A 25,414-nucleotide genomic window follows, 5' to 3' on the forward strand; every position below is an offset into this window, starting at 1 on the left:
TTGTGAACAGCTGATGACCTACTCTTCGATCAGCAGCGGTCTGCTGCCCGGAACCCCCGCTGATGAGCTGTTCGCTGGACTGGGTATGCACTGAGCTAATTTATGCAGAAAACAGACAACTCCATTTTCAATGCAGTGACCTGGCTTGCTATTTCAGGTAGCTTCCATTCACTTAAAGGGGTTGTCCCGCGCCGAAACGTTTTTTTTTTTTTGCATTGGCCCCCCGTTCAGCGCAGGACAAACCCAAGGGATGTGGTAAAATTTAAAAAAAAAATTTACTTACCCGAATCCCCTCTCTGCATCTTCTTCTTTCTTTTCCTCCAAGATGGCTGCCGGGATCTTCACCCACGATGCACCGCGGGTGTTCTCCCATGGTGCACCGTGGGCTCTGTGCGGTCCATTGCCGATTCCAGCCTCCTGATTGGCTGGAATCGGCACACGTGATGGGGCGGAGCTACGCGATGACGCGTAGAAGGGGGCGGAGCCAGAACGCTGCTCATGCCCGGACCGACCAGAAGGGAGAAGACCCTTCTGCGCAAGCGCGTCTAATCGGGCGATTAGATGCTGAAATTAGACGGAGCCATGGAGACAGGGACGCCAGCAACGGAGTGGGTAAGTGAATTACTTCTGTATGGCTCATATTTAATGCACGATGTATATTACAAAGTGCATTAATATGGCCATACAGAAGTGTATAACCCCACTTGCTTTCGCGGGACAACCCCTTTAAGTGAGAGTTTTGACTGTAGTACCAATCCTGGCCACTGCAGTGGAAACGGAGCTGCCTGTGTCCTACAGAAGTCAGCTTAGTGCACATGCACACTTGCCCAGTGAACAGCTCATTAGCAGGGTTCCTGGGTGACAGATCCCCGCCGATCTACTATTGATGGCCTATCTTGCAGATGTTTTACAAATAGACAACCCCTTTAAATAATGTACAGTGCTACAGGTGACAGTGTTATATACAGGGTTATTACAAATTATCTTCCCAGTTTGAAACCCCCATAACTTCTGTTTAATGACACTCCGGTATATAAATTTGAAATCAATGGAAACAAAAACTCAAAAAGTTTTGTTGAACAACATCAAAAATGTTTTTCCCATCAGAGGTGATCAATGCGACTAACTTTTGTCACTGGACTTCATGTGAAACTTCCACGCTTACTGCTGGACTTTTTGCTTACAGCTGCAACCTTTTTCCTTAAAATTGGAGTACCGCTTACAAATTGTGCGCCCGCTGGTCGGATCTTCCCCGAACCTTGTTCAAAAATGGCATTGCATACTAATAACAGACCGGTGGACACGAAAATAATGGACACAAAATACTCTCCTGTCTTCATTGGCAGCCATATTGTCTAATATCGTCCTAGCGTTGACTACAGTGGAATAAAACTTTTTGGGCCTCATCTAGCAAAACTGTCTAAAAGTAAGACTGTCCTTGTTCCCCATAGCAACCAATCACAGTGCAGCTTTCCTTTTACCTTAGCAGCTTGAGAAATGAAAGCCGCATTGTGATTGGTTGGACAACGAGAACATCTAACTATTAGTTAGTGTTGCTAAGTGAAACTTTTTGAGTTTCTGTTTGCATTGATATCACATTTCTGTATCTGAGTGTCATTAAATGGGAGTTCTGGAGTTTCACATCGGAAGATCATCTGTAATAACCCTGTGTGTGTATATATATATATATATATATATATATATATATCACTAATAGTAACACTAGAATGAGAACGTAGTAAATGTGTTAAGAGACAAACATGTGAAAAAGTTTAGGAGATATTGTTACTCACCCTATATAATTTCTGTGTGTTACTGCTGTAGTCTGAGGTGTTGAGTGAATTCATAAGACTTCCCTTTATCCTTGAGGGATGTGGCATCATTTGCAGGATATCGGGCAGCTCTCCCTGACTGTGTCCAGGACTTAACATGTTAAGCAACAACTGTGAGGATAAGATAATAACGCAAATATTAAATGAAAGTTACACATAGAGTGGTGCACTGGACCTATTAAGAGATGATCCTGGCTATGTGGCTACAACGGTCATTGGATCTTTGGGTAATCTTAATCTGTTGGGTATAAGTGTAGTGATTACTGCTACAATCTGACTCAGAATGCTGGATTGCAGCAATAATCTCTTTGTGAACAGACTGACAGAATTCTTTAATTTACTAGGTAGCCGCTTGGCTGAGACACACAGTTGTGTGTCATGAAAGTTGGCGCAACTTGCAATCACTTTTGAGCCCCATAAACTATGTTCCAGCTCTATACCTCCAGGAAATCAGCGCATGCGCACAGCTTGACTCTTTTCAGAAGCCTATGTGTATCAAAAAAGTTGAATTTTAAAAAATCCAGTTTAACCCTTTCCGATCCACTGTCTGACATCTGAAGACATTTTGATTGAAGGCTGTACAGCTCCGATGTCGGAAGACATCCGGCAGGGTATTCTTACTGTATATCACTGGCTACTCTGTTGTTAGGGGACCTCTCAGCATGCCCCATACCGCAGTATTGGCTCTAGCCAACAGATGGTGCCATTGTATAATGGCTGAAAGAGAAAACCCACCCTAGGAAACCCTGAATCCAAAATTGGATTGCAAAGGGTTAAAAATAAAAATGTTGCATTTTTCCCCACAAAAACCCTTATTAAACTCATAAAATACAAAAGCAGCACATAATAGGCATTACCGTGTTCATATTAACCCAGACAATGAAAATATTTTAGTATTCATCTCGCTTGGAGAACGCCATAAAAATAAGTTTAAAAAGTTTCGCCAGAATTGCTATTTTTCTTTTTGTTCGCCTCCCAAAAAACATAATAAATATCAATCCAAAAGTCACATGTACCTCAAAATGTTACCATTAAAAACTGCAACTCTTTCTGGAAAATACAAGACCTCACAAAGCTCCATTGCAGGAAAAATAAAAATGTTATAGGTCTTAGAATGCGGCGATTCAGATTCAGTTGTTTTTCTTTAAAAACATTTTTTTTTGTGTGTGTGTGTGCTAAAGTAGTAAAAAATATCTAGAGACATTTGGTATTGTAGTTATCATGGGGATTCGGATAAGAAAGTTATTATGTCATTTTTACTGAATGGTGGATGTCATGCGAACAAAACCCCCAAAACAATGGCAGAATTTCTGGTGAGTTTTACATCTCCCATCTCCCCTCCCCCCCCCCCTAAATAATTTAATAAAATGTTATACATTACAATATATGTACCCCAGAGTGGTATCATTAAAAAAATACAACTCCTCCCCCTCCCCCCCCCCCAAAAAAAAAAGCCCCCATAGAGCTAATTCAATAAGTTATGGCTTTTGCATTGAACAATGAAAATTGCTTGGTCCTTAAGGCACAAAATCAGTCAGTCACTAAGGGGTTAACATTCAATATGTCCAAGAAATCAAGACCGTTAAAATGGTTGTATAAACATAGAAAGATCATAGGAAACGGTAGCCTGAAGAACCATCACTGGCTGCACTACCTTCTGAGCTTCGGATTTTGCCGTCTTATTCCCAGAGTCAAGCACCAGACAGTAAAGGAATTCTTTTAAAGCGTCTTCCGTTTTTCCCAGGTGGACCAGTGCTTGTGCTTTCCTCAGGTGCCCCTGCGTAGAAAAAAAAGTGTTTAAAAAAAAGCAAAGAAAGAACTATAAATGTATTTTTTCTGTAATGATCAGCATACAGTATATTATCGCTGCACTCATGGGCAAACTCCTCCGAGCAATGCAGAAGAAAACTCTTAGTTACAAGTAGTGGTCTCATCAAAGAAAACCCCTTTTTGATTGTGTCTACCTGCACATACTCATTAAAGGGGTTATCTGGTTACTGGACAACATGCCCCCTTTAGTGCCCCCTGTGCTAAAATAAGTATAGAAGCAGTACTTATCTGTTCCCTGCCACTGTGATCCAGCGCTGCAGCCCCGCTGTGGTCCCTATGTTTGTTGCTGCTGTCAGATAACTGCTGCAGCCAATCAGAGGCTGCAGCATCACATTCCCAAACTCCTGGCACCATTGCCTACATTTTGAGTCGCACAATGCCAGGAGTTCGGGAAATGTGACGCTGCAGCCTCTGATTACCTGTAGCGATCAACTGATTACCGGTGACATCGGCAGCAGCAACAAACATCGGGAGCACAGCGGGGCTGCAGCACTGGATTGCAGAGGAAGGGAAGAGATAAGTAATGTTCCTCTTCTTATTTTAGCACAGGGGGCATTAAAAGAGGCATGTTGTCCAATAACCAGACAACCCCTTTAAATGGATACATATATAATAGGGCAGACTGGATGGACCTCTTGGTCATTTTCTGTCATCAGGATTCTATGTGCTGGTACTAGTATAATATTATGTAATTTAACAATTTTTCTCGAATACTTACTTTTAACCAATATGGTTGGAGTTTGCAAGTGATTTCAGCATCGTTCAGTGCCAGTTCATAGGACTTTAGGCCGAAGTGAATCATAGAACGGTTGCTATACAGTAAATGGTCAAGTGAAACTGTAACAGAAAACATCACAATTTGGCAATTAATGACATGTTATTAGATAGTCTGCATTATCAGACACAGTAGGGTATATCAGATATATAAAGACGAAAGCCCTTACTGACTCACTGACTGACTGACTGACTGACTGACTGACTCACTGACTGACTGACTGACTGACTCACTGACTGACTCGCCAAAAGTTCTCCAACTTCCCAATATCGTAGAAACATGAAATTTGGCACATAGATTATCTCCAAAATAGGAAAAGCTAATGGGTCCCAACTCGATTATTCAATTCTAGCGCAAAAGAATTGGCGTCGAAATTTTTTACGTACATAATCTAAATCTGTCACTTCCCAATGCCATAGAAACTTAAAATTTTGCACGGGCATTGATTATGACATAAATAGGAAAAGTTAATGGGTCCCAACTCGATTATTTAATTCTATGCGCAAAAGAATTAGCGTCCAAATTTTACGTATGGAATCTAATTTTCTCACTTTCCGGTGTCATAGAAACAGGAAATTTGGCACGAGCATTGATTATGTCATAAATAGGAAAAGCTATAGGGTCCCAACTCGATTATTCAATTCTAGCGCAAAAGAATTGGCGTCGAAATTTTACGTGCGGAATGTAATTTTTTCACTCTCCGGTGTCATAGAAACGTGAAATTTGGCACGAGCATTGATTATGTCATAAATAGGAAAAGTTCATAGGTCCCAACTCGATTATTCAATTCTAGCGCAAAAGAATTGGCATCGAAATTTTACGTGCGGAATGTAATTTTTTCACTTTCCAGTGTCATAGAAACGTGAAATTTGGCACGAGCATTGATTATGTCATAAATAGGAAAAGCTAATGGGTCCCAACTCCATTATTCATTTCTATGCGCAAAAGAATTAGCGTCCAAATTTTACGTGCGGAATGTAATTTCTTCACTTTCCGGTGTCATAGAAACGGGAAATTTGGCACGAGCATTGATTATGTCATAAATAGGAAAAGCTAATAGGTCCCAACTCCATTATTCAATTTTATGCGCAAAAGAATTAGCGTCCAAATTTTACGTACATAATCTAAATCTCTCACTTCCCAATGTCATAGAAACATGAAATTTGGCACAAGCATTGATTGTGTCATAAATATGAAAAGTTAATGGGCCCCAACTCGATTATTCAATTCTAAGCGCAAAAGAATTAGTGTCCAAATTTTATGTATGTAATCTAATTCTCTCACTTCCTGATGTCATTTTATATGAAGGAAACGTCGCATGGTTACCTCCACGTGGTGTTTTCTGGGTAACGCAGAGAACTATGCAAAATGGTGAACATATCTTTTTCCTCAATATCTCTAAAGTAACCACGACTTCATAAGATTTTCCATGTGAACACCAGATAAAAACCAGTACCAAATTAACTCGGGCGAAGCCGGGTATATCAGCTAGTCAGATATATAAAGTATAGAAAACTTCTAAGCGTCTCTTTTAGGCATTTAATCAGAGGAGACTACTAATGGCTCTTTGGTTTAATATGTATTGTAATATGTTAAGGAGTTACTCTTTTGATCATTCCTGAAATATTTCTGGTTCATCCTAACATTGGGAGCAGCCATTGTGAAAACTAATAAAGCCCAACTGTTGACCTGACTCATGCTAACAATGAGGCCACGGAAAAAAGTGGGTGATTAACTTTAGAAGATTTGTCTCACCTAGAAATCATATTCTCAATATGCAATCAGAGAATTGGGATTCAGAGTAGTTTTTAGGAGAAAAGACAGTTTTTGTGGCAGGTTTTCATGAGTTTTTTCTTAGTCAAAGCCGGAAGTGGAATCAAAAGGAATGTGAATCTTTGACCCACTGGACCAAGATGAGCAGCTTTCACAGCCCCATCACTGTTCCCCCGTGCAGACAGACACCGGAAATCGGGGGACCACTGTAGCCAATCAGAGGCCACAGCATCACTGTCCCGAACTCCTGGTATTAGTACTCACACTCTGGGATGATGATGCTACTACCTCTGATTGGCTGCAGAGGTCACCTGACTTCTGTTGGCTGTCCGCACTGGGGAATAGGGCAGCAGGTGCCACTCAGCTGGGTCCCAGGGGGCTGAAGTCAGATGAGTACGCTTTTTGTTTTCTCTAGGGCCCAGCCATTACAAAAATGCGTGCAAAGATTCAACCCCTTTAAAGTATGCATTTTTGGCACTGGTACCCCAGTTCTCCCAAACCTTGAGGGTCTCAGAGATGGGACCTGCATCTATCAAGAATTGCAGGTCCCATAGCCTGAGGAAATGTCATAATTGCTTACAGGGGTTTTACGGGACTAAATGATTGATAACCTATCCTCAGGACAGTTAATCCACAACAGATAGACAGGAGTCCGACAATCGGCACCCTCGCTGATCAGCTGTTCGATAGAGCTATTATGCTAGTGCCATAAACATTGTGGAGCGGAACCAGCACAGCTCTGTACATTCTGCAGTGGCCCACAGTGGTACTGGAAGCTCTCTCCCAGAATGGGATTGAGGCTTACTATTTTAGAGCACTGTACTATGTATAGAGCTATGCTAGTTCTGGAACATAGTGAATCTGGAGGACAGCTGATCAGTGGGGTATCTTCAATACCCCTTTAATGGAGACCCAAAACTATAATCTAGAGAGGAGAGTAGCTATAAAGAGTGCCTCATGTTTTGGAGGACCCAGCAAGTTTGTACATTACACGCACTGCACACTGATTTTAATGGGCACATTGTAATGATTTATGTCTCCTGCGGAGGCACTGTAGGGGTATCAAAAACACTTGCTTCTAGGTTTCTCTGCAGATTACATTAGATAGCAGAGAATCCTGGTAGCAGGATATACTCTGATCTGCTTATTGTTGAAAGACCTTTTCTAAAAAAAAAAGGATTGTCCCCCCCAAAAAACATCCCCTTTAAGCTGTCTTTACTACTTGACCAACAATTTTTGCATTTCAGCTTTCTACAAACTGTTCTTTTCGGCTTTGGATTAAAATTGCCGGCAAGATTGCTCACGTAGTTTTTCTCCTGCCAGAATCTTCCCGGCTGCACCGATGCACCGAGAAGTGCTGGGTGATTGATTTTTACAGGCCATTTAGCATTTTATTACAAATTTTGACAACTCTGGCCACTTGCATATTTTTATGTCACGATCAACAAAATTTAGAGTGGAAAGATTATAATGAGAGTTGCTGATGGCATTCGTTTCTAGGACTGTAAAGGTTTCTGCAAACTTGTTCAGTAAACTTGTAGCAGTGTTTAAATGCAGAATGGCAGAGTTCCTTCTTGGACTAGATATAAATGGAATACCATCATGGCTTAATTGCTGAGAATTCTCTAGCTCATTTTAATAATCCGTTAACCAGAATAAGTGCCCTCAGGTGGTCAGGAGATTTCATATACATACCCGAGTACAACAATGTTGTTAGGTCAGTAATGAAGTTAATGGAAAGGAGGCTCATTAAGTTCTAATTATCATTTTTCCATTATAGTATATGTTCAAGCAGAGTAGTCATTTGGGAATGGAAGTGCATAACAATTTATAAGATTAAGTAGGTCTTCATAGTATCTGCTCCTTGAGAAATGTGTCTAACTAGTAAGGCATCCTAGTAAATTATAGTCAAAGGACAGGAATTAATCTACATTGGGGTTCCTCAAATCTCAGTCTCTTTTACCCCCAAAGAATCTCTGTAATTAGGAATTCCTTAAGCATGCATGGATGAGAACTTATCAAATAGGTCAGTGCATTCATAATGAAAAATCCATAAAGTTTCAGTTTAAAAACTTTTTTGTGAAACATCAGCACAGTAGGGATCAGGATGGGGTGAATTAACTTTGCACTCTTAGATATAATATATACAGTATGCTTATGTGAGACTGAAACTTTTAAAACTAAAGGTCCTTTTACACGCCAAGATAATCTTTCAAAGGGAGGAAAGATTGAAAGATTTAGCTATGTATTTGCATAAAGTGTTAATGGCTTTAATCATCTTCATTTGTATGTAAAAGGACCTTTTAATCATCTTCTTTTTCCTCCACGAGTTATTTGTTCAGCTAGGTGTGTTAAACACGCACCCAGCTGAGCAAACATCTGGCCAGCAGTTTCCATTATTCTCCTCCTAGCTGAGTACACAGTGTGCTTATTAAGTATGCAAAGCAAACACAATCACTATGCTGTTATCATGCAGACTTTTGAAAGATTAGCGAAATTCATTCAAATGGAACAAATTTGCTCAGTCTTTCAGTGGCTGAACGATGGATTTCATGCAGGCTAAAATCCACCGTTCAAACAAAAAGTGCACGATGCCCGCGTTTACATGTAACGATTATCACTCACTTTTGGCCTGCTGGACGAATTTTGAGCAATAATCGTTGCATGTAAATGGTCCTTAACTCATCCCAATGCTACCCCCTTCGATACTGACTAATATTGAGTGAACCAAAATAGTTGAACCCTGCTAAAAGTTCAATTCTACACAAAACGGAACCTCAGGTTTTTATAAAGGCCAGAGCTACTAAAATTCTTTTATTTATTTGTCTCCTTTTTTCCTTCATTTTCTTTTTCCTACTTTTAAAAAGAAGGGAAGAGAAGAAAAATTAATCCTTTATCTTCTTTTTCCTTTTTTTTTCTTCTTTCTTTAATCTTCTTCTTCTTCACTAACTTGGCATTGAAATAGCCCAGAACTCCTTAGATATACTTCTAGGTGGCCTAAAGTGTTACACATGGCTTTTGTGGCTCTAAGACAGTGTTACTATTAAACACTACGGTATTTTAGGGATATTGGTGAAGTTCGGAATTGCTTAGAAATAATTTGGACTAAACTGGAGTTTTTGCTCAAATTCGTTGAACTGGCCAAACCAAACTTTTGAAATGTTCATTCATCATTAATACTAACTGAAGGACCTGCCTAACTCTATGACCTCCCAGTAACACTTAAATGACAACCATAAAGAGGGTACTCTCCTCAGTGATAAGAGTATGGAAGCTGCTCTGCGATTGCCTAGGCTGTGAATATTAGTATGGGTTACGTCTCTTCATTCTTCATTATAGCTCTATATTCCCATGCTCCAGAGATGAGCTTGAAAGCATCAGATAGTGATTACCCCGATATCCAGATTGATAATTCAACATTTTGGGGTTATCTTCCAACATTGTCTGTTTGATACTCAATGTTCTGGACTACCTGATGATTACTGTATTATAATCCCAAAAGAAATATTAATATTTTATGCCTGACCCACATTTAAAAGTTATTTATGAGGAGGGCGCAGGAGACTCTAGAGATGTCCTATCAGGTAGTCAATCACAGGACACAATGTTGGGTTAGGGAGAATGAAACTGATGGCAGCATCCATGTATGACCGATCTATTCCTTCATTCTCTTTATATAATACATCTAGACCATGTCAGAAAAAAATGGAGAAAATCTGATCCCTAAGAATCCCATTGGCCTGCTTGATATCTCTTTCTTACTTGCATTTCTTTCTTACTTGATTCTATCGGTCTGTCTTTATCTTTTTTAGTGTTTGGGTGATGGCTCTTTATCTGCATGGTGGGTATATTATGCTGCATCTATTACCCAATTTGATACAGAACACCTCTACTATTGTGATGACTGTGTTACAAAAATTCCACCACGTTTTTGTTTATATTTACTTTGCCAAATTAAAAATATATATATATTCTATTAATTAGGTACTTACTGAGTTTTCATAGTTTCCATTGTCAATTTTTGTTTTGTCATTGGGCTAAATTAGCTAAATTCTCATCTACATTGGCTTAATTTTTAACCTGGACTCCAAAAAGAGCTGTTTGTGAACAATTTCCTCCCAACAAATTGTGCTGCCATAGCAACCAGGTTCTCTGAGACGGAACAAAACATCTCAAAAAATACCAGAGTGAAAAACATTTAATCAGTTTGTCCCTTTAGGTGCTCATACAGAGAATCACTAAACATAGATATAAAATGCTGCAGTTTCCAAATGGGGAAGACTTATGGGATTCTTGTAGATTCTCGTAGGGGTCTATAAATCTAACCTTATAAACAGGCTTAAGCAGGTAGCAGCGGATCAGGGAATCCCTCTTGTCATGAGTTCTCACTAAATTAAAGGGATTCTGTCATCAGGTTAATGCTGCCTGAACCATGGGCAGCATGAGTGGTGTTTCAAAATAAATAGACTTTGAAGCTTGACATGGGAATGGACGTCCAGGTCACGGAGACTGGCAGCACCATCCTCTCCCTACCTATAGCATGTAGAGTGACAGCTCTTTCCCTATACTCATGAAGAAAGAGAACTTTCAGTCTTCACTTTGTGGGTGCGGAGAAGCCAATGCAGCCCGCCTCTGTGACTTGGAAGGCCATTCCCGAGTAGTGAAACTTTAAAGTATGCTTTTTCTGAAATGCTGTAGTATTTCAGAATAAAATGTACATGGGGTCATGGGGGTATCTATAGGAGAAGGAGGGGCAAAGGCTCCTCTATCATATAAGAAAACACCAGTGTAATAAAAGGCACATTATTGGTTGGGGGGGTCATGTTACCGATTTGCATTTCGGCTCCCTATATCTAGCCTCTGCCTAATCTTTTAAGCCTGTAGTAATGCCTTTACCTACTAATATTGCATCAATGGGCTTTGTAAAAGACCCAACAATGCAGAGGAAAGTTGTGGGAGGGCCCCTGTGCTGAACTTTTGCATCCGGGCCCACGAGCCTTTAGCTACACCTCTGCATGGGACAACAGGCATATCTGTTCTGGGTTCATGCTGCCCCAAGTTTTAGGCAGCATGAACCTGATGACAGAATACCTTTAACATCACTGTGAAGTCTCTTGATCATGCTGATCGAATATGAAGCTGCAGACACACAGGGCTAAATCTGGTTCTGAATCATTTAAAGGTGTTTTCCAACCTCTAAAAATGCATGAAAGTAGCTCCAAATGGTAAAACATCTAATAAAGGAACCTTTTAAATTTGTTTCAGTTTCTACATTACTGTTCATAGTGGTTCAATGCTTTTTCCTGTAGTCATTATAATGTGCTGAAGTGTTGTCTATAGGGAGAAGTAGGGAACGTGAGTGACCACTGGGAACAATATTCAATCTTAAATGTAATTATACATTAGAATTTTCAGCCACTTGAGATGGTTTATGGTGTTGTAAAACCCCTTTAAGGGGCCACTTCTGCAAAAGCACATTTTTCCATGCCTACCCTCCATTTGATTGCTGTAACACCCTGAAAGTCTCCTCTGTGTACTGCAACTACTTCCATGCAGTGCAGTCTCCTGATGATGAGCTTAATTACTTTCACTTTCACATCAATTCCATGAGGCATCAGCACAGCATTAGCTAGAGGCTATACCACTTCTGCCTGCTGTGGGGCAAGTTTAATAATCATTACTTTTTATATTCACCTACATAAGCTACAGATCATAAGTATCCAGTCAGGAGGATGAGCTGTGATCTCCTTTATTATAACTGTGTCACAGGAGCTTGGTGATCATAATCAGTAACTGTGATAGGAGTGCCTGTGTCCCCCTCTTGGTAGTTTTTGTGCTAGATCCATGCAACAGCATCACACAGACTGAGAACTTGACTAGTTCCAGACAGCATAACCCCAAGTAGATCTGAGATGGTCAGAACTGAGATCACATGATCATCTAAGGAGAAAGAAGCCAGGAGCTTTATGGTTCAAACAGTTTTCATTTTGCTTGCCATGAATAAACATTGGTTACAAAATTTTGGAGAAACGTCATGAATAAACACAGTTATAATTAACATATGCTCAGTCTGTCTTCATTTTTCATCCGTATTCTCTGTCTCTAAGGCAATTTCTTTTTTTCCTTTTTCCCTATGTAAACAAATCTATTATAACAATTGTATGCCCCGATGGGCTTGAAACTAATTATTTAAACAAAAATAAGAAACAATAAAAAGAGGAAAAGAAGAGACGAAGGGGGAGGAGGGGACAGTAGATAGAGAAAGAGGAAGTAGGTGGGGGTGGGGAGTAAGCGGCCCTGGCTTTCAGGTAACTAGTAGTAGGATTATGGTTTATGGAGTGATAGAGTTGGTTGTGGTGGCGGTCATGGGAAGAGCTCCGTTGTCAAGCCATGCCTTTAGGTCCGGGGAGAGTCTAAATTGTTTCCAGGTCAGCCATGTCAAGATGTATTTGTTGTGTCTCATTTCGTCCTTTGCACACAGTTCTTCCATATCCCTTATGTGGTCTAGCGCTTCTAACCACATCAGTCTTGAGGGGGGGTGTCGCCGACTTCCAGTTTCTGGGGATTATCTGGCGCATGGCCATAACACAAAATCTAAGTAGGGAACCTTTAGAACGGGCTATTGATCCAGGAGCATGGAAAGCAAAGCCATTTCTGGCGTAAACGTTATTTTGCATCTGCACACATAGGAGTACAAGGCATTGACCTCCTGCCAGAGGGGGCAGACCTGGGGGCAAGACCACCATATGTGGACTAGTGTGCCAGATTCCGTTTGGCACCTCCAGCAGGTATCCGAATACTGGGGGAATATCCTAGCTAGTCCCACCGGGGTTTGGTACCATCTTGTGAGGATTTTATAGTTTAGTTCCTGTAGTTTACTAGATACATTTATTTTATGGGTTAAGATGTATGCTTTCTTCCATGACTCCTCTGGGGGTGTGATTCCAAGGTCCCTCTCCCATTCCTGCACCAGGTCCCTATTTCTATCCTGCGTGTCTTCCTCAATTAACATCTTGTACAGTGATGATATTTTCTGTTGCGCCGTAGAAGCCGAAAGACACATCCCCTCAAAGGTAGCTCATCTGGTGTGAGCCCCCCAGGGCCCCCACGTAGTGATGCAGTTGGAGGTATTGAAACCACGCTCTGGGTGGGGGGTCTCTGCCCTTCCAATAGTTCATGTAGTGTTTTGAATCCGTCCCCTAGGGTCATATCCCTGACCCTTAAAATCGTGCCTGTGATGGCATTTGTCAGGGGAGTACCCTTTAAAAAGCTAGGGATATCTATATTACCGACCAGGGGAGTGAGTGGGCCCGGCCTCAGGATCATGCCCGATTTGGTCGCTGGTCTAAGACAGGTCAAGACCATGTCTTCCATGAATGGAGACCAGCCTATACCTTTGTGTTTCCCATTGCCTGGGATCCAAATGAGACCTCCGCCACCAAAGGGGACTGAGTCTTGTTCCATCTCCACCCATAACTTCTGAGGTCTGCCATGGAACAAATCCAGGATTCGTTTGGTCAGTGCCGCTTTATGGTACAAGGCAACATTTGGGATTCCCATGCCTCCTCGGTCCTTGGGACCGGAGAGGGCCTTCCAGTTGCGTCTGGTTCTGCTACCCCCCCAGATGAAAGCCATAATAGATTTCCTAATCTGCAATAAGAATGATCCTGGTAAATGAATAGGCACTGTTTGAACGTTCATTTTTACTGCGCTTATTCTGCCGAACCAGGACATGGGGACCAGTTGCCATCTTTTGAAGTCTGCTTCTAGCATGGAGAGGAGGGGTTTGACATTTTTTAGAAAGAGCTTTTCTAAGTCTTTTGTGATTATTACACCTAAATATTTGAGGTCGTCCTGCTTCCATTTAAATGGGAGAGTGGGTCTCAAGGCTTCGACCTCTGAGTCCGTTATAGTGACATTGAGAATTATTGAATTGCTGAGGTTCACCTTAAAATTTGAGAGTTTCCCGAACCGTTTATATTCTGCTAAGATGCTAGGGAGAGCGATTCTGGGGTTTGTGACGTATACCAGCAAGTCGTCCGCGTATAAAGCTACTTTATTTTCTTTGTTACCTATTCTAACGCCGCTAATATTGGTGTTTGCTCGGAGAGCGTTCACCAGGGTTTCCATCACCAAGATGTATAGGGAGGGAGACAGGGGACAGCCTTGTCTTGTGCCATTACGTATTTGTATAGGTGGCTAGAGCTGACCATTGATCCAGACCCGGGCGGAAGGGCGTTTGTATAGCGCCATTATCCAGCTCCTTAGTCTGGGGCCCATGCCCACCCGCCCCAGCACCGCCTCCAGAAACCCCCAACTCACCTTATCAAACGCCTTCTCTGCATCTACAGAGAGCAGGCACAAGGGATGCCCGGACACGAGGGCAAGTGTTCTAATTGTGTTGTCCCCTGCCTCCCTCCCCGGGACAAAGCCCACCTGGTCTTTATGAACTAATGAGGGAATGAAGGATTGAAGGCGGTTAGCCAAGATTTTTGAAAAAATCTTAGTATCCACATTTAAAAGGGACATTGGTCTATAACCGCCACAGGAAGCAGGGTCTTTCCCTGTCTTGGGGATTACCGTTATTACTACTTGTCATGCTTGAGCGGGAAAGGGGCAGGAGTTGGATATAGAGTTGAATGCATTAAGCATCAGGGGGGCCAAACTCTCTACGAGAAGCTTATAGAAGCGAGACGTGAAGCCATCTGGTCCTGGGCTTTTCCCGATTTTCAGGGACTGGATAGCTTCTTTTACTTCCTCGAGAGTGATGTCTCCCTCAAGTGCTCCCTCGTCTGTTTCTGAAATGCATTTGGGAGCAAACCAGGAGCTTTAGACAGAAAGAAGTAACTAACTAATGGAGGTAATACTAGCCGACCTATATATACTGATGGGCAGGGCCTTAGCTAAAGGCTCATGGGCCTGGGTGCAAAAGTTTATCTTGGGGGCCCCCCAACTTCTCTTAACCCCTTAACACAGAGACATAACTTGAAGCTTCTGAGCCCAAATGCAAAACCTGTAACAGGGCCCCCAACTATAATGCTTTATTCATACTACTGGGCTCCCTATATGGAGAAGAGAGGCATTATGAGCCCCCTAAAGGCTAGTGGGCCCGAGCGCAACCGCATCCCCTAGAGTTACACCAGTGCTGATGGGATAGCTACATAATAAATTATTTTTTTAAATGACAGTAGTGGCAATTCTTCATAAAAACCTGAGGTGGGCAGATTTCCCTATATACACTATATTATTAGGAAATTTCACAAGAAGGCCGTGAGGGCGGAGGTCCTCACATTGCCCTCTCCTAGACTATAGCTGAAAACCAATATGCAAATATTGTAATATTGACCTATATTCCTAATAGTCATCATTGCTGTCTTATATAGGTTGGGAGAGGCTAAGCTATTTATACTTACTATGTAACCCTGATATTGTTGGCAAATGTTGCTTCATTGTAGCTTTCTCTGTTAGAAATTGTCACTTCTAATACAAAGCTAGCTAAGGCTCTAAAATAGCGGTTTGTAAAGTGCCATTAACATTAACAAATATCAACAAAGTGTGTTACCATGGCATCGGTGCTTAATGGATGGAACATAATACTATTCATCCGGTTGTTCCTCGCATCATACTGTCACTATGTTCATTCATAGCAAAGGAAACATGAGCAAAACAATATCCAATATAATTGAAGTGAAGGTCTCCCAAGTTGAATCTTGGCTTGTACATTAACGGATAACATGTTAATAATAGTATACTGTGCATTACTTGAATTACTCCATTAAGGAATGGAAGTGATTCACGTTATAAGAAGCTGTGGGGTATACAGATTTTTGCAATGTGCTGAATAAAAGGGTAACTCTCATCTCTCTTCTTTAGACCATATATCTAACCAACACCCATTAGTCCCACTCCTCACAGTTATTACACCCTCGCCCATCAACCCCACTTCCCGTAATTCTGTCGAACCCAACTTTGATCACGTCTGCATTAGAGAGATGTATTTTGGGCCATTCAAAGAACCTGATTCTAAGGGTCCATCTTTCCACTAAGCTAAAAAAAAAAGAGTTTGTCATAATTTGAGATGGTCTGATATAAGTAAATAATATTTTCATAACCAGTACCAGATTTATGGCTCAGTAGCATGTAGACTCAGAAGGTCTCAGACTCCACCAGTCAAGTAGGCTACACAGACCTACTGTGGCTAAAGCTCTGTGGCTTCCCATTCAATGCCTTTGCGCCCCTCCAATCTAACCCCAATTCTGCGATCCAACTTATCCACCTCTCTTCAATTTACTCTCCTGCCTCTCCCCTCTGCCAATCTCTTCACTGGCTGCCTGTTACCCAGAGAATCTAGTTGAAGTTATAATAAATGACATACAAAGGTGGCCACAACGTGTCGCCTCCATAATCTCTGACCTAATATCCCAATACTGCTCTACACATAACTCTGGGCCTCGCAAGACCACCCCCTCTGCTCTCCCCTATTGTGGTCCTCACATAATGGTCTTTGGGATTTCTCCTGTGGTTCACCTATACTCTGGAACTCGCTATCTCAACCGACCTGGGAAAGCTTCAAAAGGAACCTAAAAACCCACCTCTTCAGACAAGCCTACAACCTACAGTAAGCCGGCTGCCCCCACCAGATGAGCACCTTCTACCCTCACTTGCTGTCTCTTTCCCTATAAGCCCTTATGGGCAGGGTCCAGTCTCCCAACGTATCCATTTGTTATTCACTTAGTAGATGCTTCCCATTCCTGTCATTGCATATATGAAATGTGGTTATATACATAAAACCCCTATTTTTCATTTGTACAGCACACCGGTTTAAAATCAGCAATAATTATAGCTAATACCAACTTTATTCTTATATTAGCAGAACCTATTATGAATCCTATGCAATTAGTTCCTACTTGTATGGCTGTGGCTCACTGTAATGGAGCTTTGCCCACGGTCCATACATATGTACAGCTCTTCCTCCATAATATTCATGTGTTAGCATATTTCGCCATGAAGCGAGTTGGATATCGAGGCCCACTGTGCCACTACTTGCCCATACTGATATATATATACATAATTAAATTAGAAAATCCATACCTCGATAGATGTATATAGAGAAAAGTTACATTCCAATCTATAGAAAGTACACAGTATGTATATTAGTACTGCCAACTCTCCAAGGGACGGCGGAATTTGCAGACTGGAGGAAGGGGTGCAACACTCAGCCATGCACACCTGCCCCTTTCTTCTAGCAATCGAAGGGGATCTTGGCCCCCAGACTACTACTGACCCAAAAGAAACACATTAACGACGATATATTGATAGTGTAAGAATTTTTTAGGTTTGCTGACTGTACTCCTAATGTTAATCAATAGTAGATGTACTTAAAGAACTCCTCTCATCAAGTAAAGTGATGGTTTACTTCTTCACTTTCTGATCCATGGGGGTCTGAATGCTTCAGGGTATGCTCACACATGTTGGATTTCCTATGACCGATGGCAAATCCAACGTGCATTTACAAGAAGATCCACAGCAGCAATCCAGAAGCTGATACTCAGATTTATGCTACCGATGTGTAGTGGCCATTGCAGCAAATTTGCAGAAGGATTAGCCCAGAATCCACAAGAAGAATGAACACACTCCAATTCACCAGTGAGGACCAAAACTGGTGCTTAGTTCTTCTAGATGCCGAAACATAGTTGATTTGGTGAGGGTTTCGGTGCCGAATCAGCAACAAAATCCTTATCAAATCCTAAATGTATGAACAGACTCTCACAGCCCTTTTACACGGAACGATTATTGCTTAGATTATCACTAGATTGTGTAAAACTGAATGATAATCGTAACTGATCGACAAATGATAATCCTTTCACTCATCACTTGTCATTTAGTTCCTGCGGGCATGAAAATCAAATGACAATTGGCCTGAGTGAACAGGCAGTCGTTCATTTATGAGTGACTACCTGTTTACTGTGAATAGGGGCAGGCGGTTGGAAGAGATCTCTGTCCCGCTTCGCTATTATTCTCTGAGCAATCCATGCTCCTTTGTTCAAGTACAAAATCAATAATTGCTGGGACAACTGTAAGGGAACTAAGTGCCCACCATATAATATAACTTAGTATTACGGCCCCTTTAGAGATGAGCGAGCGTCCTCGGTTCGGGTGTTTTTGCACTCAAGCACCGCTTTTTCCGAGTAACTGACTACTCGGACGTAAAGATTCGGTGGGCGCCGGGGGGCGGCGTGGTGGAGCAGGGGTAGCAGTGGGGAACAGGGGGGAGCTCTCTCTCTCTCCCCCCCCCCCACTCCCCTCTGCAACCTCACACTCACCCCCGGCGCCCCCCGAATCTTTTCGTCCGAGTAGTCAGTTAATTGGAAAAAGCGGTGCTGGAGTGCAAAAACACCTGAACCGAGTACGTTCACTCATCTCTAGGCCCCTTCCAACATTTTCCCCATTTACAGCAGTATCTCTGACCATCCACTACTTATTAAATCGGGCTGTTCCCGTGACAATGGGTGGCTGCTAGTATCACTATACAGACAAAAACTATGATGGGGGGCGCTATGCTAAAGGAGCTCCGCAGCTTCATTATTCTCAGGATTTGTGGGGATCCCTGCAGTCTGATCTGAAAATGATGGCATATCCTAGCGATATATCATTGCTTTCTGTGATAGGAATACTCTTTTAATAGAAACACTGCAGCGACATAGATTACAGAAAAGAATTGACTTGCCCAGAAGAAGAAAATAATGATATCATTTATAATATGAAGACGATTAGCTTTAGATTGCTGTACTGTATGTACTAATCCTTCTATTAAGAGATCATTTTGTATACAATTCCTGTTGATGTGGTTGCCTCCATGGGCTGACAGCGTGCTGCATTGTCTGTTCTAGCTCCGGATAAGCTCACTTATGTTATGTGCTGTGTTTTAGGAAATTCTTCCTACATTCTAATAATTCCACCGTACAATATGTTCACAATAATTCAGCAATCTAGTTAAATTACAGTTATTGTTGGAAAAGGTTGTTTGACCCAGTTCTTTGTTACCTCGCTGGTTATGCAAGCATAGAAGAGAGAGGAGGGGCAGGGAGAACTGGCAGACAGTATATTCTTCATGGTTATGCAACTATGCTCTCCTGACCCACTTTCTCAACATAGCTACACTTCCAAGGAACGAACCGGTCGGGCCTCTTATAAAGAGCATGTGGTGCACAACGGAGTCGGAGAAATGTGTGCCAGCTCAAGAATATAATACTCTACTACTAACAGGTGAAATTCCCAAAAGTCAAACAACTCAAATCCTCTACAGAACAAAGGATTTCTGATGATACATGAAAGGTGATCAAGAGAATTACACTTGTTATATAATTTGGAAACATGATTCGTTTTCCGATAAGATGTAGTTTGGATACTACTTCTATGGGGTTGACTGCTAGAGCTATTGGTGGGCTATCCCTTATAAGGGCTCACTTCCACTTTCTAAAGGATTGCAGTGTTCATCAGAGACAATAGACGCATTGTAATGAGGAAACAACCAGTTATACATTAGCTCTCCTTCCAGTAATATCCGATTCTAAGGGATTCCAACATTTGGATCTCTATGTTCAGTTTATTATCAGAGATTGCAATCTGGCTGGGTCGTCCACAGCAGATAACCCCTTTATGTACTTGGACAATGTTATATAACAGTATCTCGCTAGATCAGACACGCGATATGCAAGCTTCACTTGAACGCACTGTCGGTTTAGCGTGGATGTATTTAGCATATTAGGTAACAATTTGTGGTAGCAGTGGTTACACAACACCAATTCCAAAAAAGTTGGCACGCTGTGTACAATGTAAATACGTGTAAGGGAAAAAAAGGATGCAATGATTTGGAAAACTTACATAACCATTTGTTAGTCACAGTAGAACATGGAACACATATCAGAAGGGGGAAGGAAGACAATTTGTTCAATGAAATGGAAAAATAAGTCATTTAGACATTGATGGCAGCCAGACATCTCCAAAAAGTTAGGACAGGGGTAACAGAAGGCTGGAAAAGTAAGTTGTACTAATGAAAAACAGCTGAAAAGTCAATTTTCTACTAAGTCACATGACTGTGTATAAAAAAAGAGCATGTTAGAGAGGCAGAGTCTCTCAGAAGCAAAGGGGATCAGAGGTTCACCAATCTGAGAAACTGTGTATAAAAATTGCGGAACAGTTTCAGAAAAACGTGAAATTGTGAAGACGTTGACTATCCAACCATCTACAGTACATAATATCATCAAAAGATGCAGAGAATCAGGAGAAATTCATGTGCACAAGGAACAAGGCTGAGGGTCAATATTGGATGCTCGAGATCTACAGGCACCTCAGGCGTCACTGCATTACAAACAGGCAGATTCTGTAATATGAATCACTGCATGGGCTCAGGAATACTTCCAGAAATCATTGTCTATAAACATAGTTCACTCTTCCGTTCACAAAGGCAAGTTAAACTGTATCATGCAAAGAAGAAGCCATACATCAACACAAATCCAGAAATGCCAGCGTCTTCTATGGGCCAAAGCTGCTTTAAAATGGTCTGAGGCAAAATAGAAAACTGTTCTATGGTCAGATGAATCAAAATTTGAAATTCTTTTTGGAAACCATGGACGCCGCGTTCTGCAGACTCAAGAGGAGAGGGACCGTTCAGCTTGTTAACAGCGCACAGTTCAAAAACCTGCATCACTGATGCCATGGGGTTGCAATGCTGCTTATGGCACTATTAATACTGATAGTATATAAAGGTTTTAGAACAACATATGCTCCCATCCAGACAACATCTTTTAGGATGGCGTTACATATTTTAGCAAGACAATGCTAAACCCCATACTGCATCCATCACAACAGCATGGAATCGTAGAAGGAGAGTCTGGGTGCTGAACCGTCCGCCTCCAGTCCAGACCCTTTACCAATAGGAAATATCTGGCGCATTATGAAACGGAAAATCCAACAAATATGACCCAGAAATGTCAAGCAGCTAGAATCCCACATCAGACAAGAATGGGACAACATTCATCTCCAAAAACTCCAGCACTTGGTCTCCTCACTTCCCAGAAGTTTACAGTCTATTGTAAAAAGAAGAATGGATGCTACACAATGGTAGTCATGGCCCCGCCCAACTTTTGTGAGATGTGTTTCTTGACTTCATTTTTTTTAAGAAATGGAAAACTGTTTCCCTTTCACCATCTCATATTTGGGCTATGTTCTAATGGAAATAAAATCTGGCTATATAAGATTTCCAAATCATTGTACTTTTTCTTTTTTTTACAATTTTTTACATTTTACACAGCGTGCAATTTTTTGGGAATTGGGGTTTTATGAAAAAAAAGAGTGATTATTATTGAATAATGAAAAGTTATGGAACATTGTACTTTACTCTACTTGCTTTCACTGAACAGCAGCACAAATCTACTTCCTACACTGGACTCCAGGCTGATAGCCCTTACATACAATGATGCAATATAACATGCCCATCCAGAGTATGGGCCCGGGTGCAAAAGTTTATCGTGGGGCCCCCCAACTTCTCTTAACCCCTTAACCATCTACTCTGTAAACAAGACCAGATCAATCCCAGTCATCCTCTCAGGGTTTGCTCACTGGAATTATTCTGCCAGGACACACGGTAAGACATATCTAAGCGTATGTTCACACAGGGCAAAAATGCTGCGGAATTTCTGCAGCAGAAAGCTTTATGGCAAGCCAAGAAAATCGCAGAATGTTCTAATTTGTTGCGATTTTCGGATGAAAATTGCCCATTCAAGTGTATTGGTACAGTAAAAAAAAACAGATTGATGCAATTGCGATCCGTTTTTACCACCATGGTGACCATTAAAAATGTATACGAATTTTTTTTTTTCACGCTTGTAAACATTGGATGCAAAACGCATGAAAATTGTGAGGGAAAATTGCATAGATATGCAAATATATAGTCACACACTACGCAGGGCCAGTATTAGGGTGGATGCCCACGGCGGGTGCGATTTTGTCAGAACTACATCGCAATCTATTTAACTGTGATTTTTCTGTGATTGCGATATGTTTTTGCATAAATAATGCATCACATCTATGAACATGCGTGGGGGAAAAAAAAAAAAAAAAAATCGCAAGTGCTACCAATGGTTAATATGGTAATAATCGCAACACACTCACATGCAAATCCCATCTACTTATGAGTGCGATGTGATTTTTTTTGTTCCCATAGGAATTAATGGGTGATTCTTTAGTGAAAATCGCCCAAAAATAGTACATGCAACGATTTTTCTATATTGACCACCAGTCAAAAAGCAGGTAGAAATCAATAGCTTGCAATTGCAATTGGATGGAACTCATGTAGAAACTCGCACGTGTGAATGCACCCTAAGGTGATATACGCCATTTTACACCAAATGAGGACACTTTAGATCAGGGGTGTTCAATCCGCAGCTCGCGGGCCGCAAGTGACTCGAGATGGCTATCAATGTGGCCTAAAGGGGAGAGGGGCCTGCGCAGGCTGAACCTCAAGGAGGCATGCTGCAGGCGGTACCTAGCTGCGTCAGGCTGTGAGCTTCCACTCACAAACAAGCTCATACTGATGACGTGGCAATGGGCGCCACTTACAACTCTATGGCTGTCTGACTCAGTCAGTCACCAGAGTTCCAGCAGGCGGCCTGCAGCGACAATTCTGGAGGATGATGATGGATTGTGGGAAGGATGTGGAGTATGATGGAGGTAGTGTGGAGGATCATGGGGGTTGTTTGGGGGCACAGTGGAAACCAATAGCAGTTGTGTGTAGGTCAATGGGGATTGTGCGGAGGATGCTGGGAGTTTTGTGGAGGATGATGGGGGTTGTGTGAAGGACAATGGGGGTTGCGTGAAGGTCGATGGGAGTTGTGTGGAGAATGGTGGGTGTTGTGTGGAGGACGATGGGGATTGTGCGGAGGTCAATGCAGATTGTGGGGAGGAGGAAGATGGCAGTTTGGGGGAACAGTGGAGGATGATGGGGGTTGTGTGGGGGGCACAGTGGAGAACGATGGGGATTGTGTGGAGGAAGATAGGGATTGTGTGAAGTTCAATGGGGGTTGTGTAGAGGACAATGGCATTGTGTGGAGGACGACAGAGGTGTGGGGAGGGTGATGGGGCTGTTTCGGGCACAGTAGAGGATGATGGGGGTTGTGTGGGGGGCACAGTGGAGAACGATGAAGATTGTGTGGAGGAAGATAGGGATTGTATGGAGGTCGATGGGGGTTGTGTGGAGATCGAAAGGGGTTGTGTGCAGGTCAATGGGGTTTGTCTGGATGACAATGGGGGATTTTTGGGGGCACAGTGGAGGATGATGGGGGTTGTGTGGTGTACGATGCCCTGCATTGTTAGTGATTGTGTATTTAATGTGTGGCCAAAAACGACTATTCTTCCAATGTTGGCCAGAAATTACAAAATGTTAGACACCCCTGCTTTAGAGCAACAGACGTCACAGCAGTTTCATACAGTACATGATAGACAGTTTCATAGTCAGCAGTGTATTATTCAGTAACTGTATGGTAAAATAGCTCGGACTATAGTACACAGACTGAGAAAACAAGCAACTCTATTAACCAAAAGTCTAATTTGAGAGTCAGTATAGACACATACAGTATAACAAGTGAAAAAGTTCAGAGCCTTATCATAAAGGAATCCTGTACTCATGCCAGGCTACAGCTAAGCCGAGAGCCCAGTGACAAAGAGAAATGCCATCACTTCCATTGTCTGATTCTTTCCAGTGTATAGCACCACAGAGACATCACACAACCCAGACAATACCCTGTTCTTACCTAAGGAGATTGCTTCATTGTATTTGTCCAGTGCATCTTGTAACTTGCTGTCACCCAGCAGGACATTGCCTTCATGCCTGAGCTTGGCAGCTTGGACCTCACAAGAGAACCACTTGGCTATGAAGTTACTCAGGAGCACATTAACCCTGTAGTGATGTTCTGTGCCCTCCTGAGTCACCCTGCACATTTTACACCGACTCCTACTCCTCTGGTTCTCCAGGCACTTCTTACAGAAGGTATGCCCACATGGCAGAGTCACAGGCTCATAGAGGAAGCCCTGGCACTCCTTACAAGTCAGGATCCCCCACTGTGGGCAGAGGGGCAATGATTCTCTCAGCTGATCTGCCAGGCAGGATACCAGGGTGTCCAGCTGGTCAACACATAGCTTCTTGTGGGCAGCAGCTTCCTGGTACAACTCGAAAGCATCGTGCAGTCTCCCAGAGCATGCCAAGCAGTCTGCCCTCCTGAGCAGCAGCCCCCAGTCCACCACCCCGGACTGCTGCCCCTGCAGCTGCCTCTCATAGATCTCACATGCCAGCTGGAAGTTTTTGGCTTGGACGGCTTGAGCAGCAAACTCCAGCATCAGGCTGGCACTGCCTCCCTCCGGGGTGCCCATGCTGCCCCGCTCACTTCACCCCCGGGATCCTCAGTCGCTTCATTCCTGCAATACGGCTAATAAGAATTCTTCCAGCCAAGTGTTATATAAAAAGCCCGTCACGTGACGCCCAGCAGCGCCTCCCATTGGTCCTTCGTCTTCAAATTGTTACAAAACCTCACTGGGTTTTGTAACAAGGTTGCAGTTTCATTGTCTGATCGAATGTCAAAGTAACTAATGAGAATTTCCTTCCCGTGCACACAAAGGCTGTATACAGAGTGCCATATATAATGTCATGTAATATTATACAATGTACACAAAGGGTGTATACAGAGTGCCATATATAATGTCATGTAATATTATACAATGTACACAAAGGCTGTATACAGAGTACCATATATAATGTCATGTAATATTATACAATGTACACAAAGGGTGTATACAGAGTACCATATATCATATCATGTAATATTATACAATGTACACAAAGGCTGTATACAGAGTACCATATATAATGTCATGTAATATTATACAATGTTCACAAAGGGTGTATACAGAGTACCATATATAATGTCATGTAATATTATACAATGTACACAAAGGGTGTATACAGAGTACCATATATCATATCATGTAATTTTATACAATGTACACAAAGGCTGTATACAGAGTGCCATATATCATATCATGTAATATTATACAATGTTCACAAAGGGTGTATACAGAGTGCCATATATCATATCATGTAATATTATACAATGTTCACAAAGGGTGTATACAGAGTGCCATATATAATGTC

General features: G+C 42.0%; 1 protein-coding gene across 1 annotated transcript in view; it reads right to left on the minus strand.

The window, feature by feature from the left end:
- LONRF3 (LON peptidase N-terminal domain and ring finger 3) overlaps positions 1–24,719 on the minus strand; it is a 44,877-nt gene extending 20,158 nt beyond the window's left edge. The window contains exons 1-4 of the mRNA XM_066581766.1: positions 24,021–24,719; positions 4,381–4,499; positions 3,487–3,609; positions 1,794–1,943 (exon numbers count right to left, since the gene is read on the minus strand). Coding sequence (XP_066437863.1) covers positions 1,794–1,943; positions 3,487–3,609; positions 4,381–4,499; positions 24,021–24,636 — 1,008 coding nt within the window. The 5' untranslated portion in view covers positions 24,637–24,719. The remainder of the gene's footprint in view (positions 1–1,793; positions 1,944–3,486; positions 3,610–4,380; positions 4,500–24,020) is intronic.
- Between the last annotated feature and the right edge of the window lie 695 nt (positions 24,720–25,414).

The sequence above is a fragment of the Eleutherodactylus coqui genome, chromosome 10 (genome assembly GCF_035609145.1).
Source record: "Eleutherodactylus coqui strain aEleCoq1 chromosome 10, aEleCoq1.hap1, whole genome shotgun sequence".
NCBI lineage: Eukaryota > Metazoa > Chordata > Amphibia > Anura > Eleutherodactylidae > Eleutherodactylus > Eleutherodactylus coqui.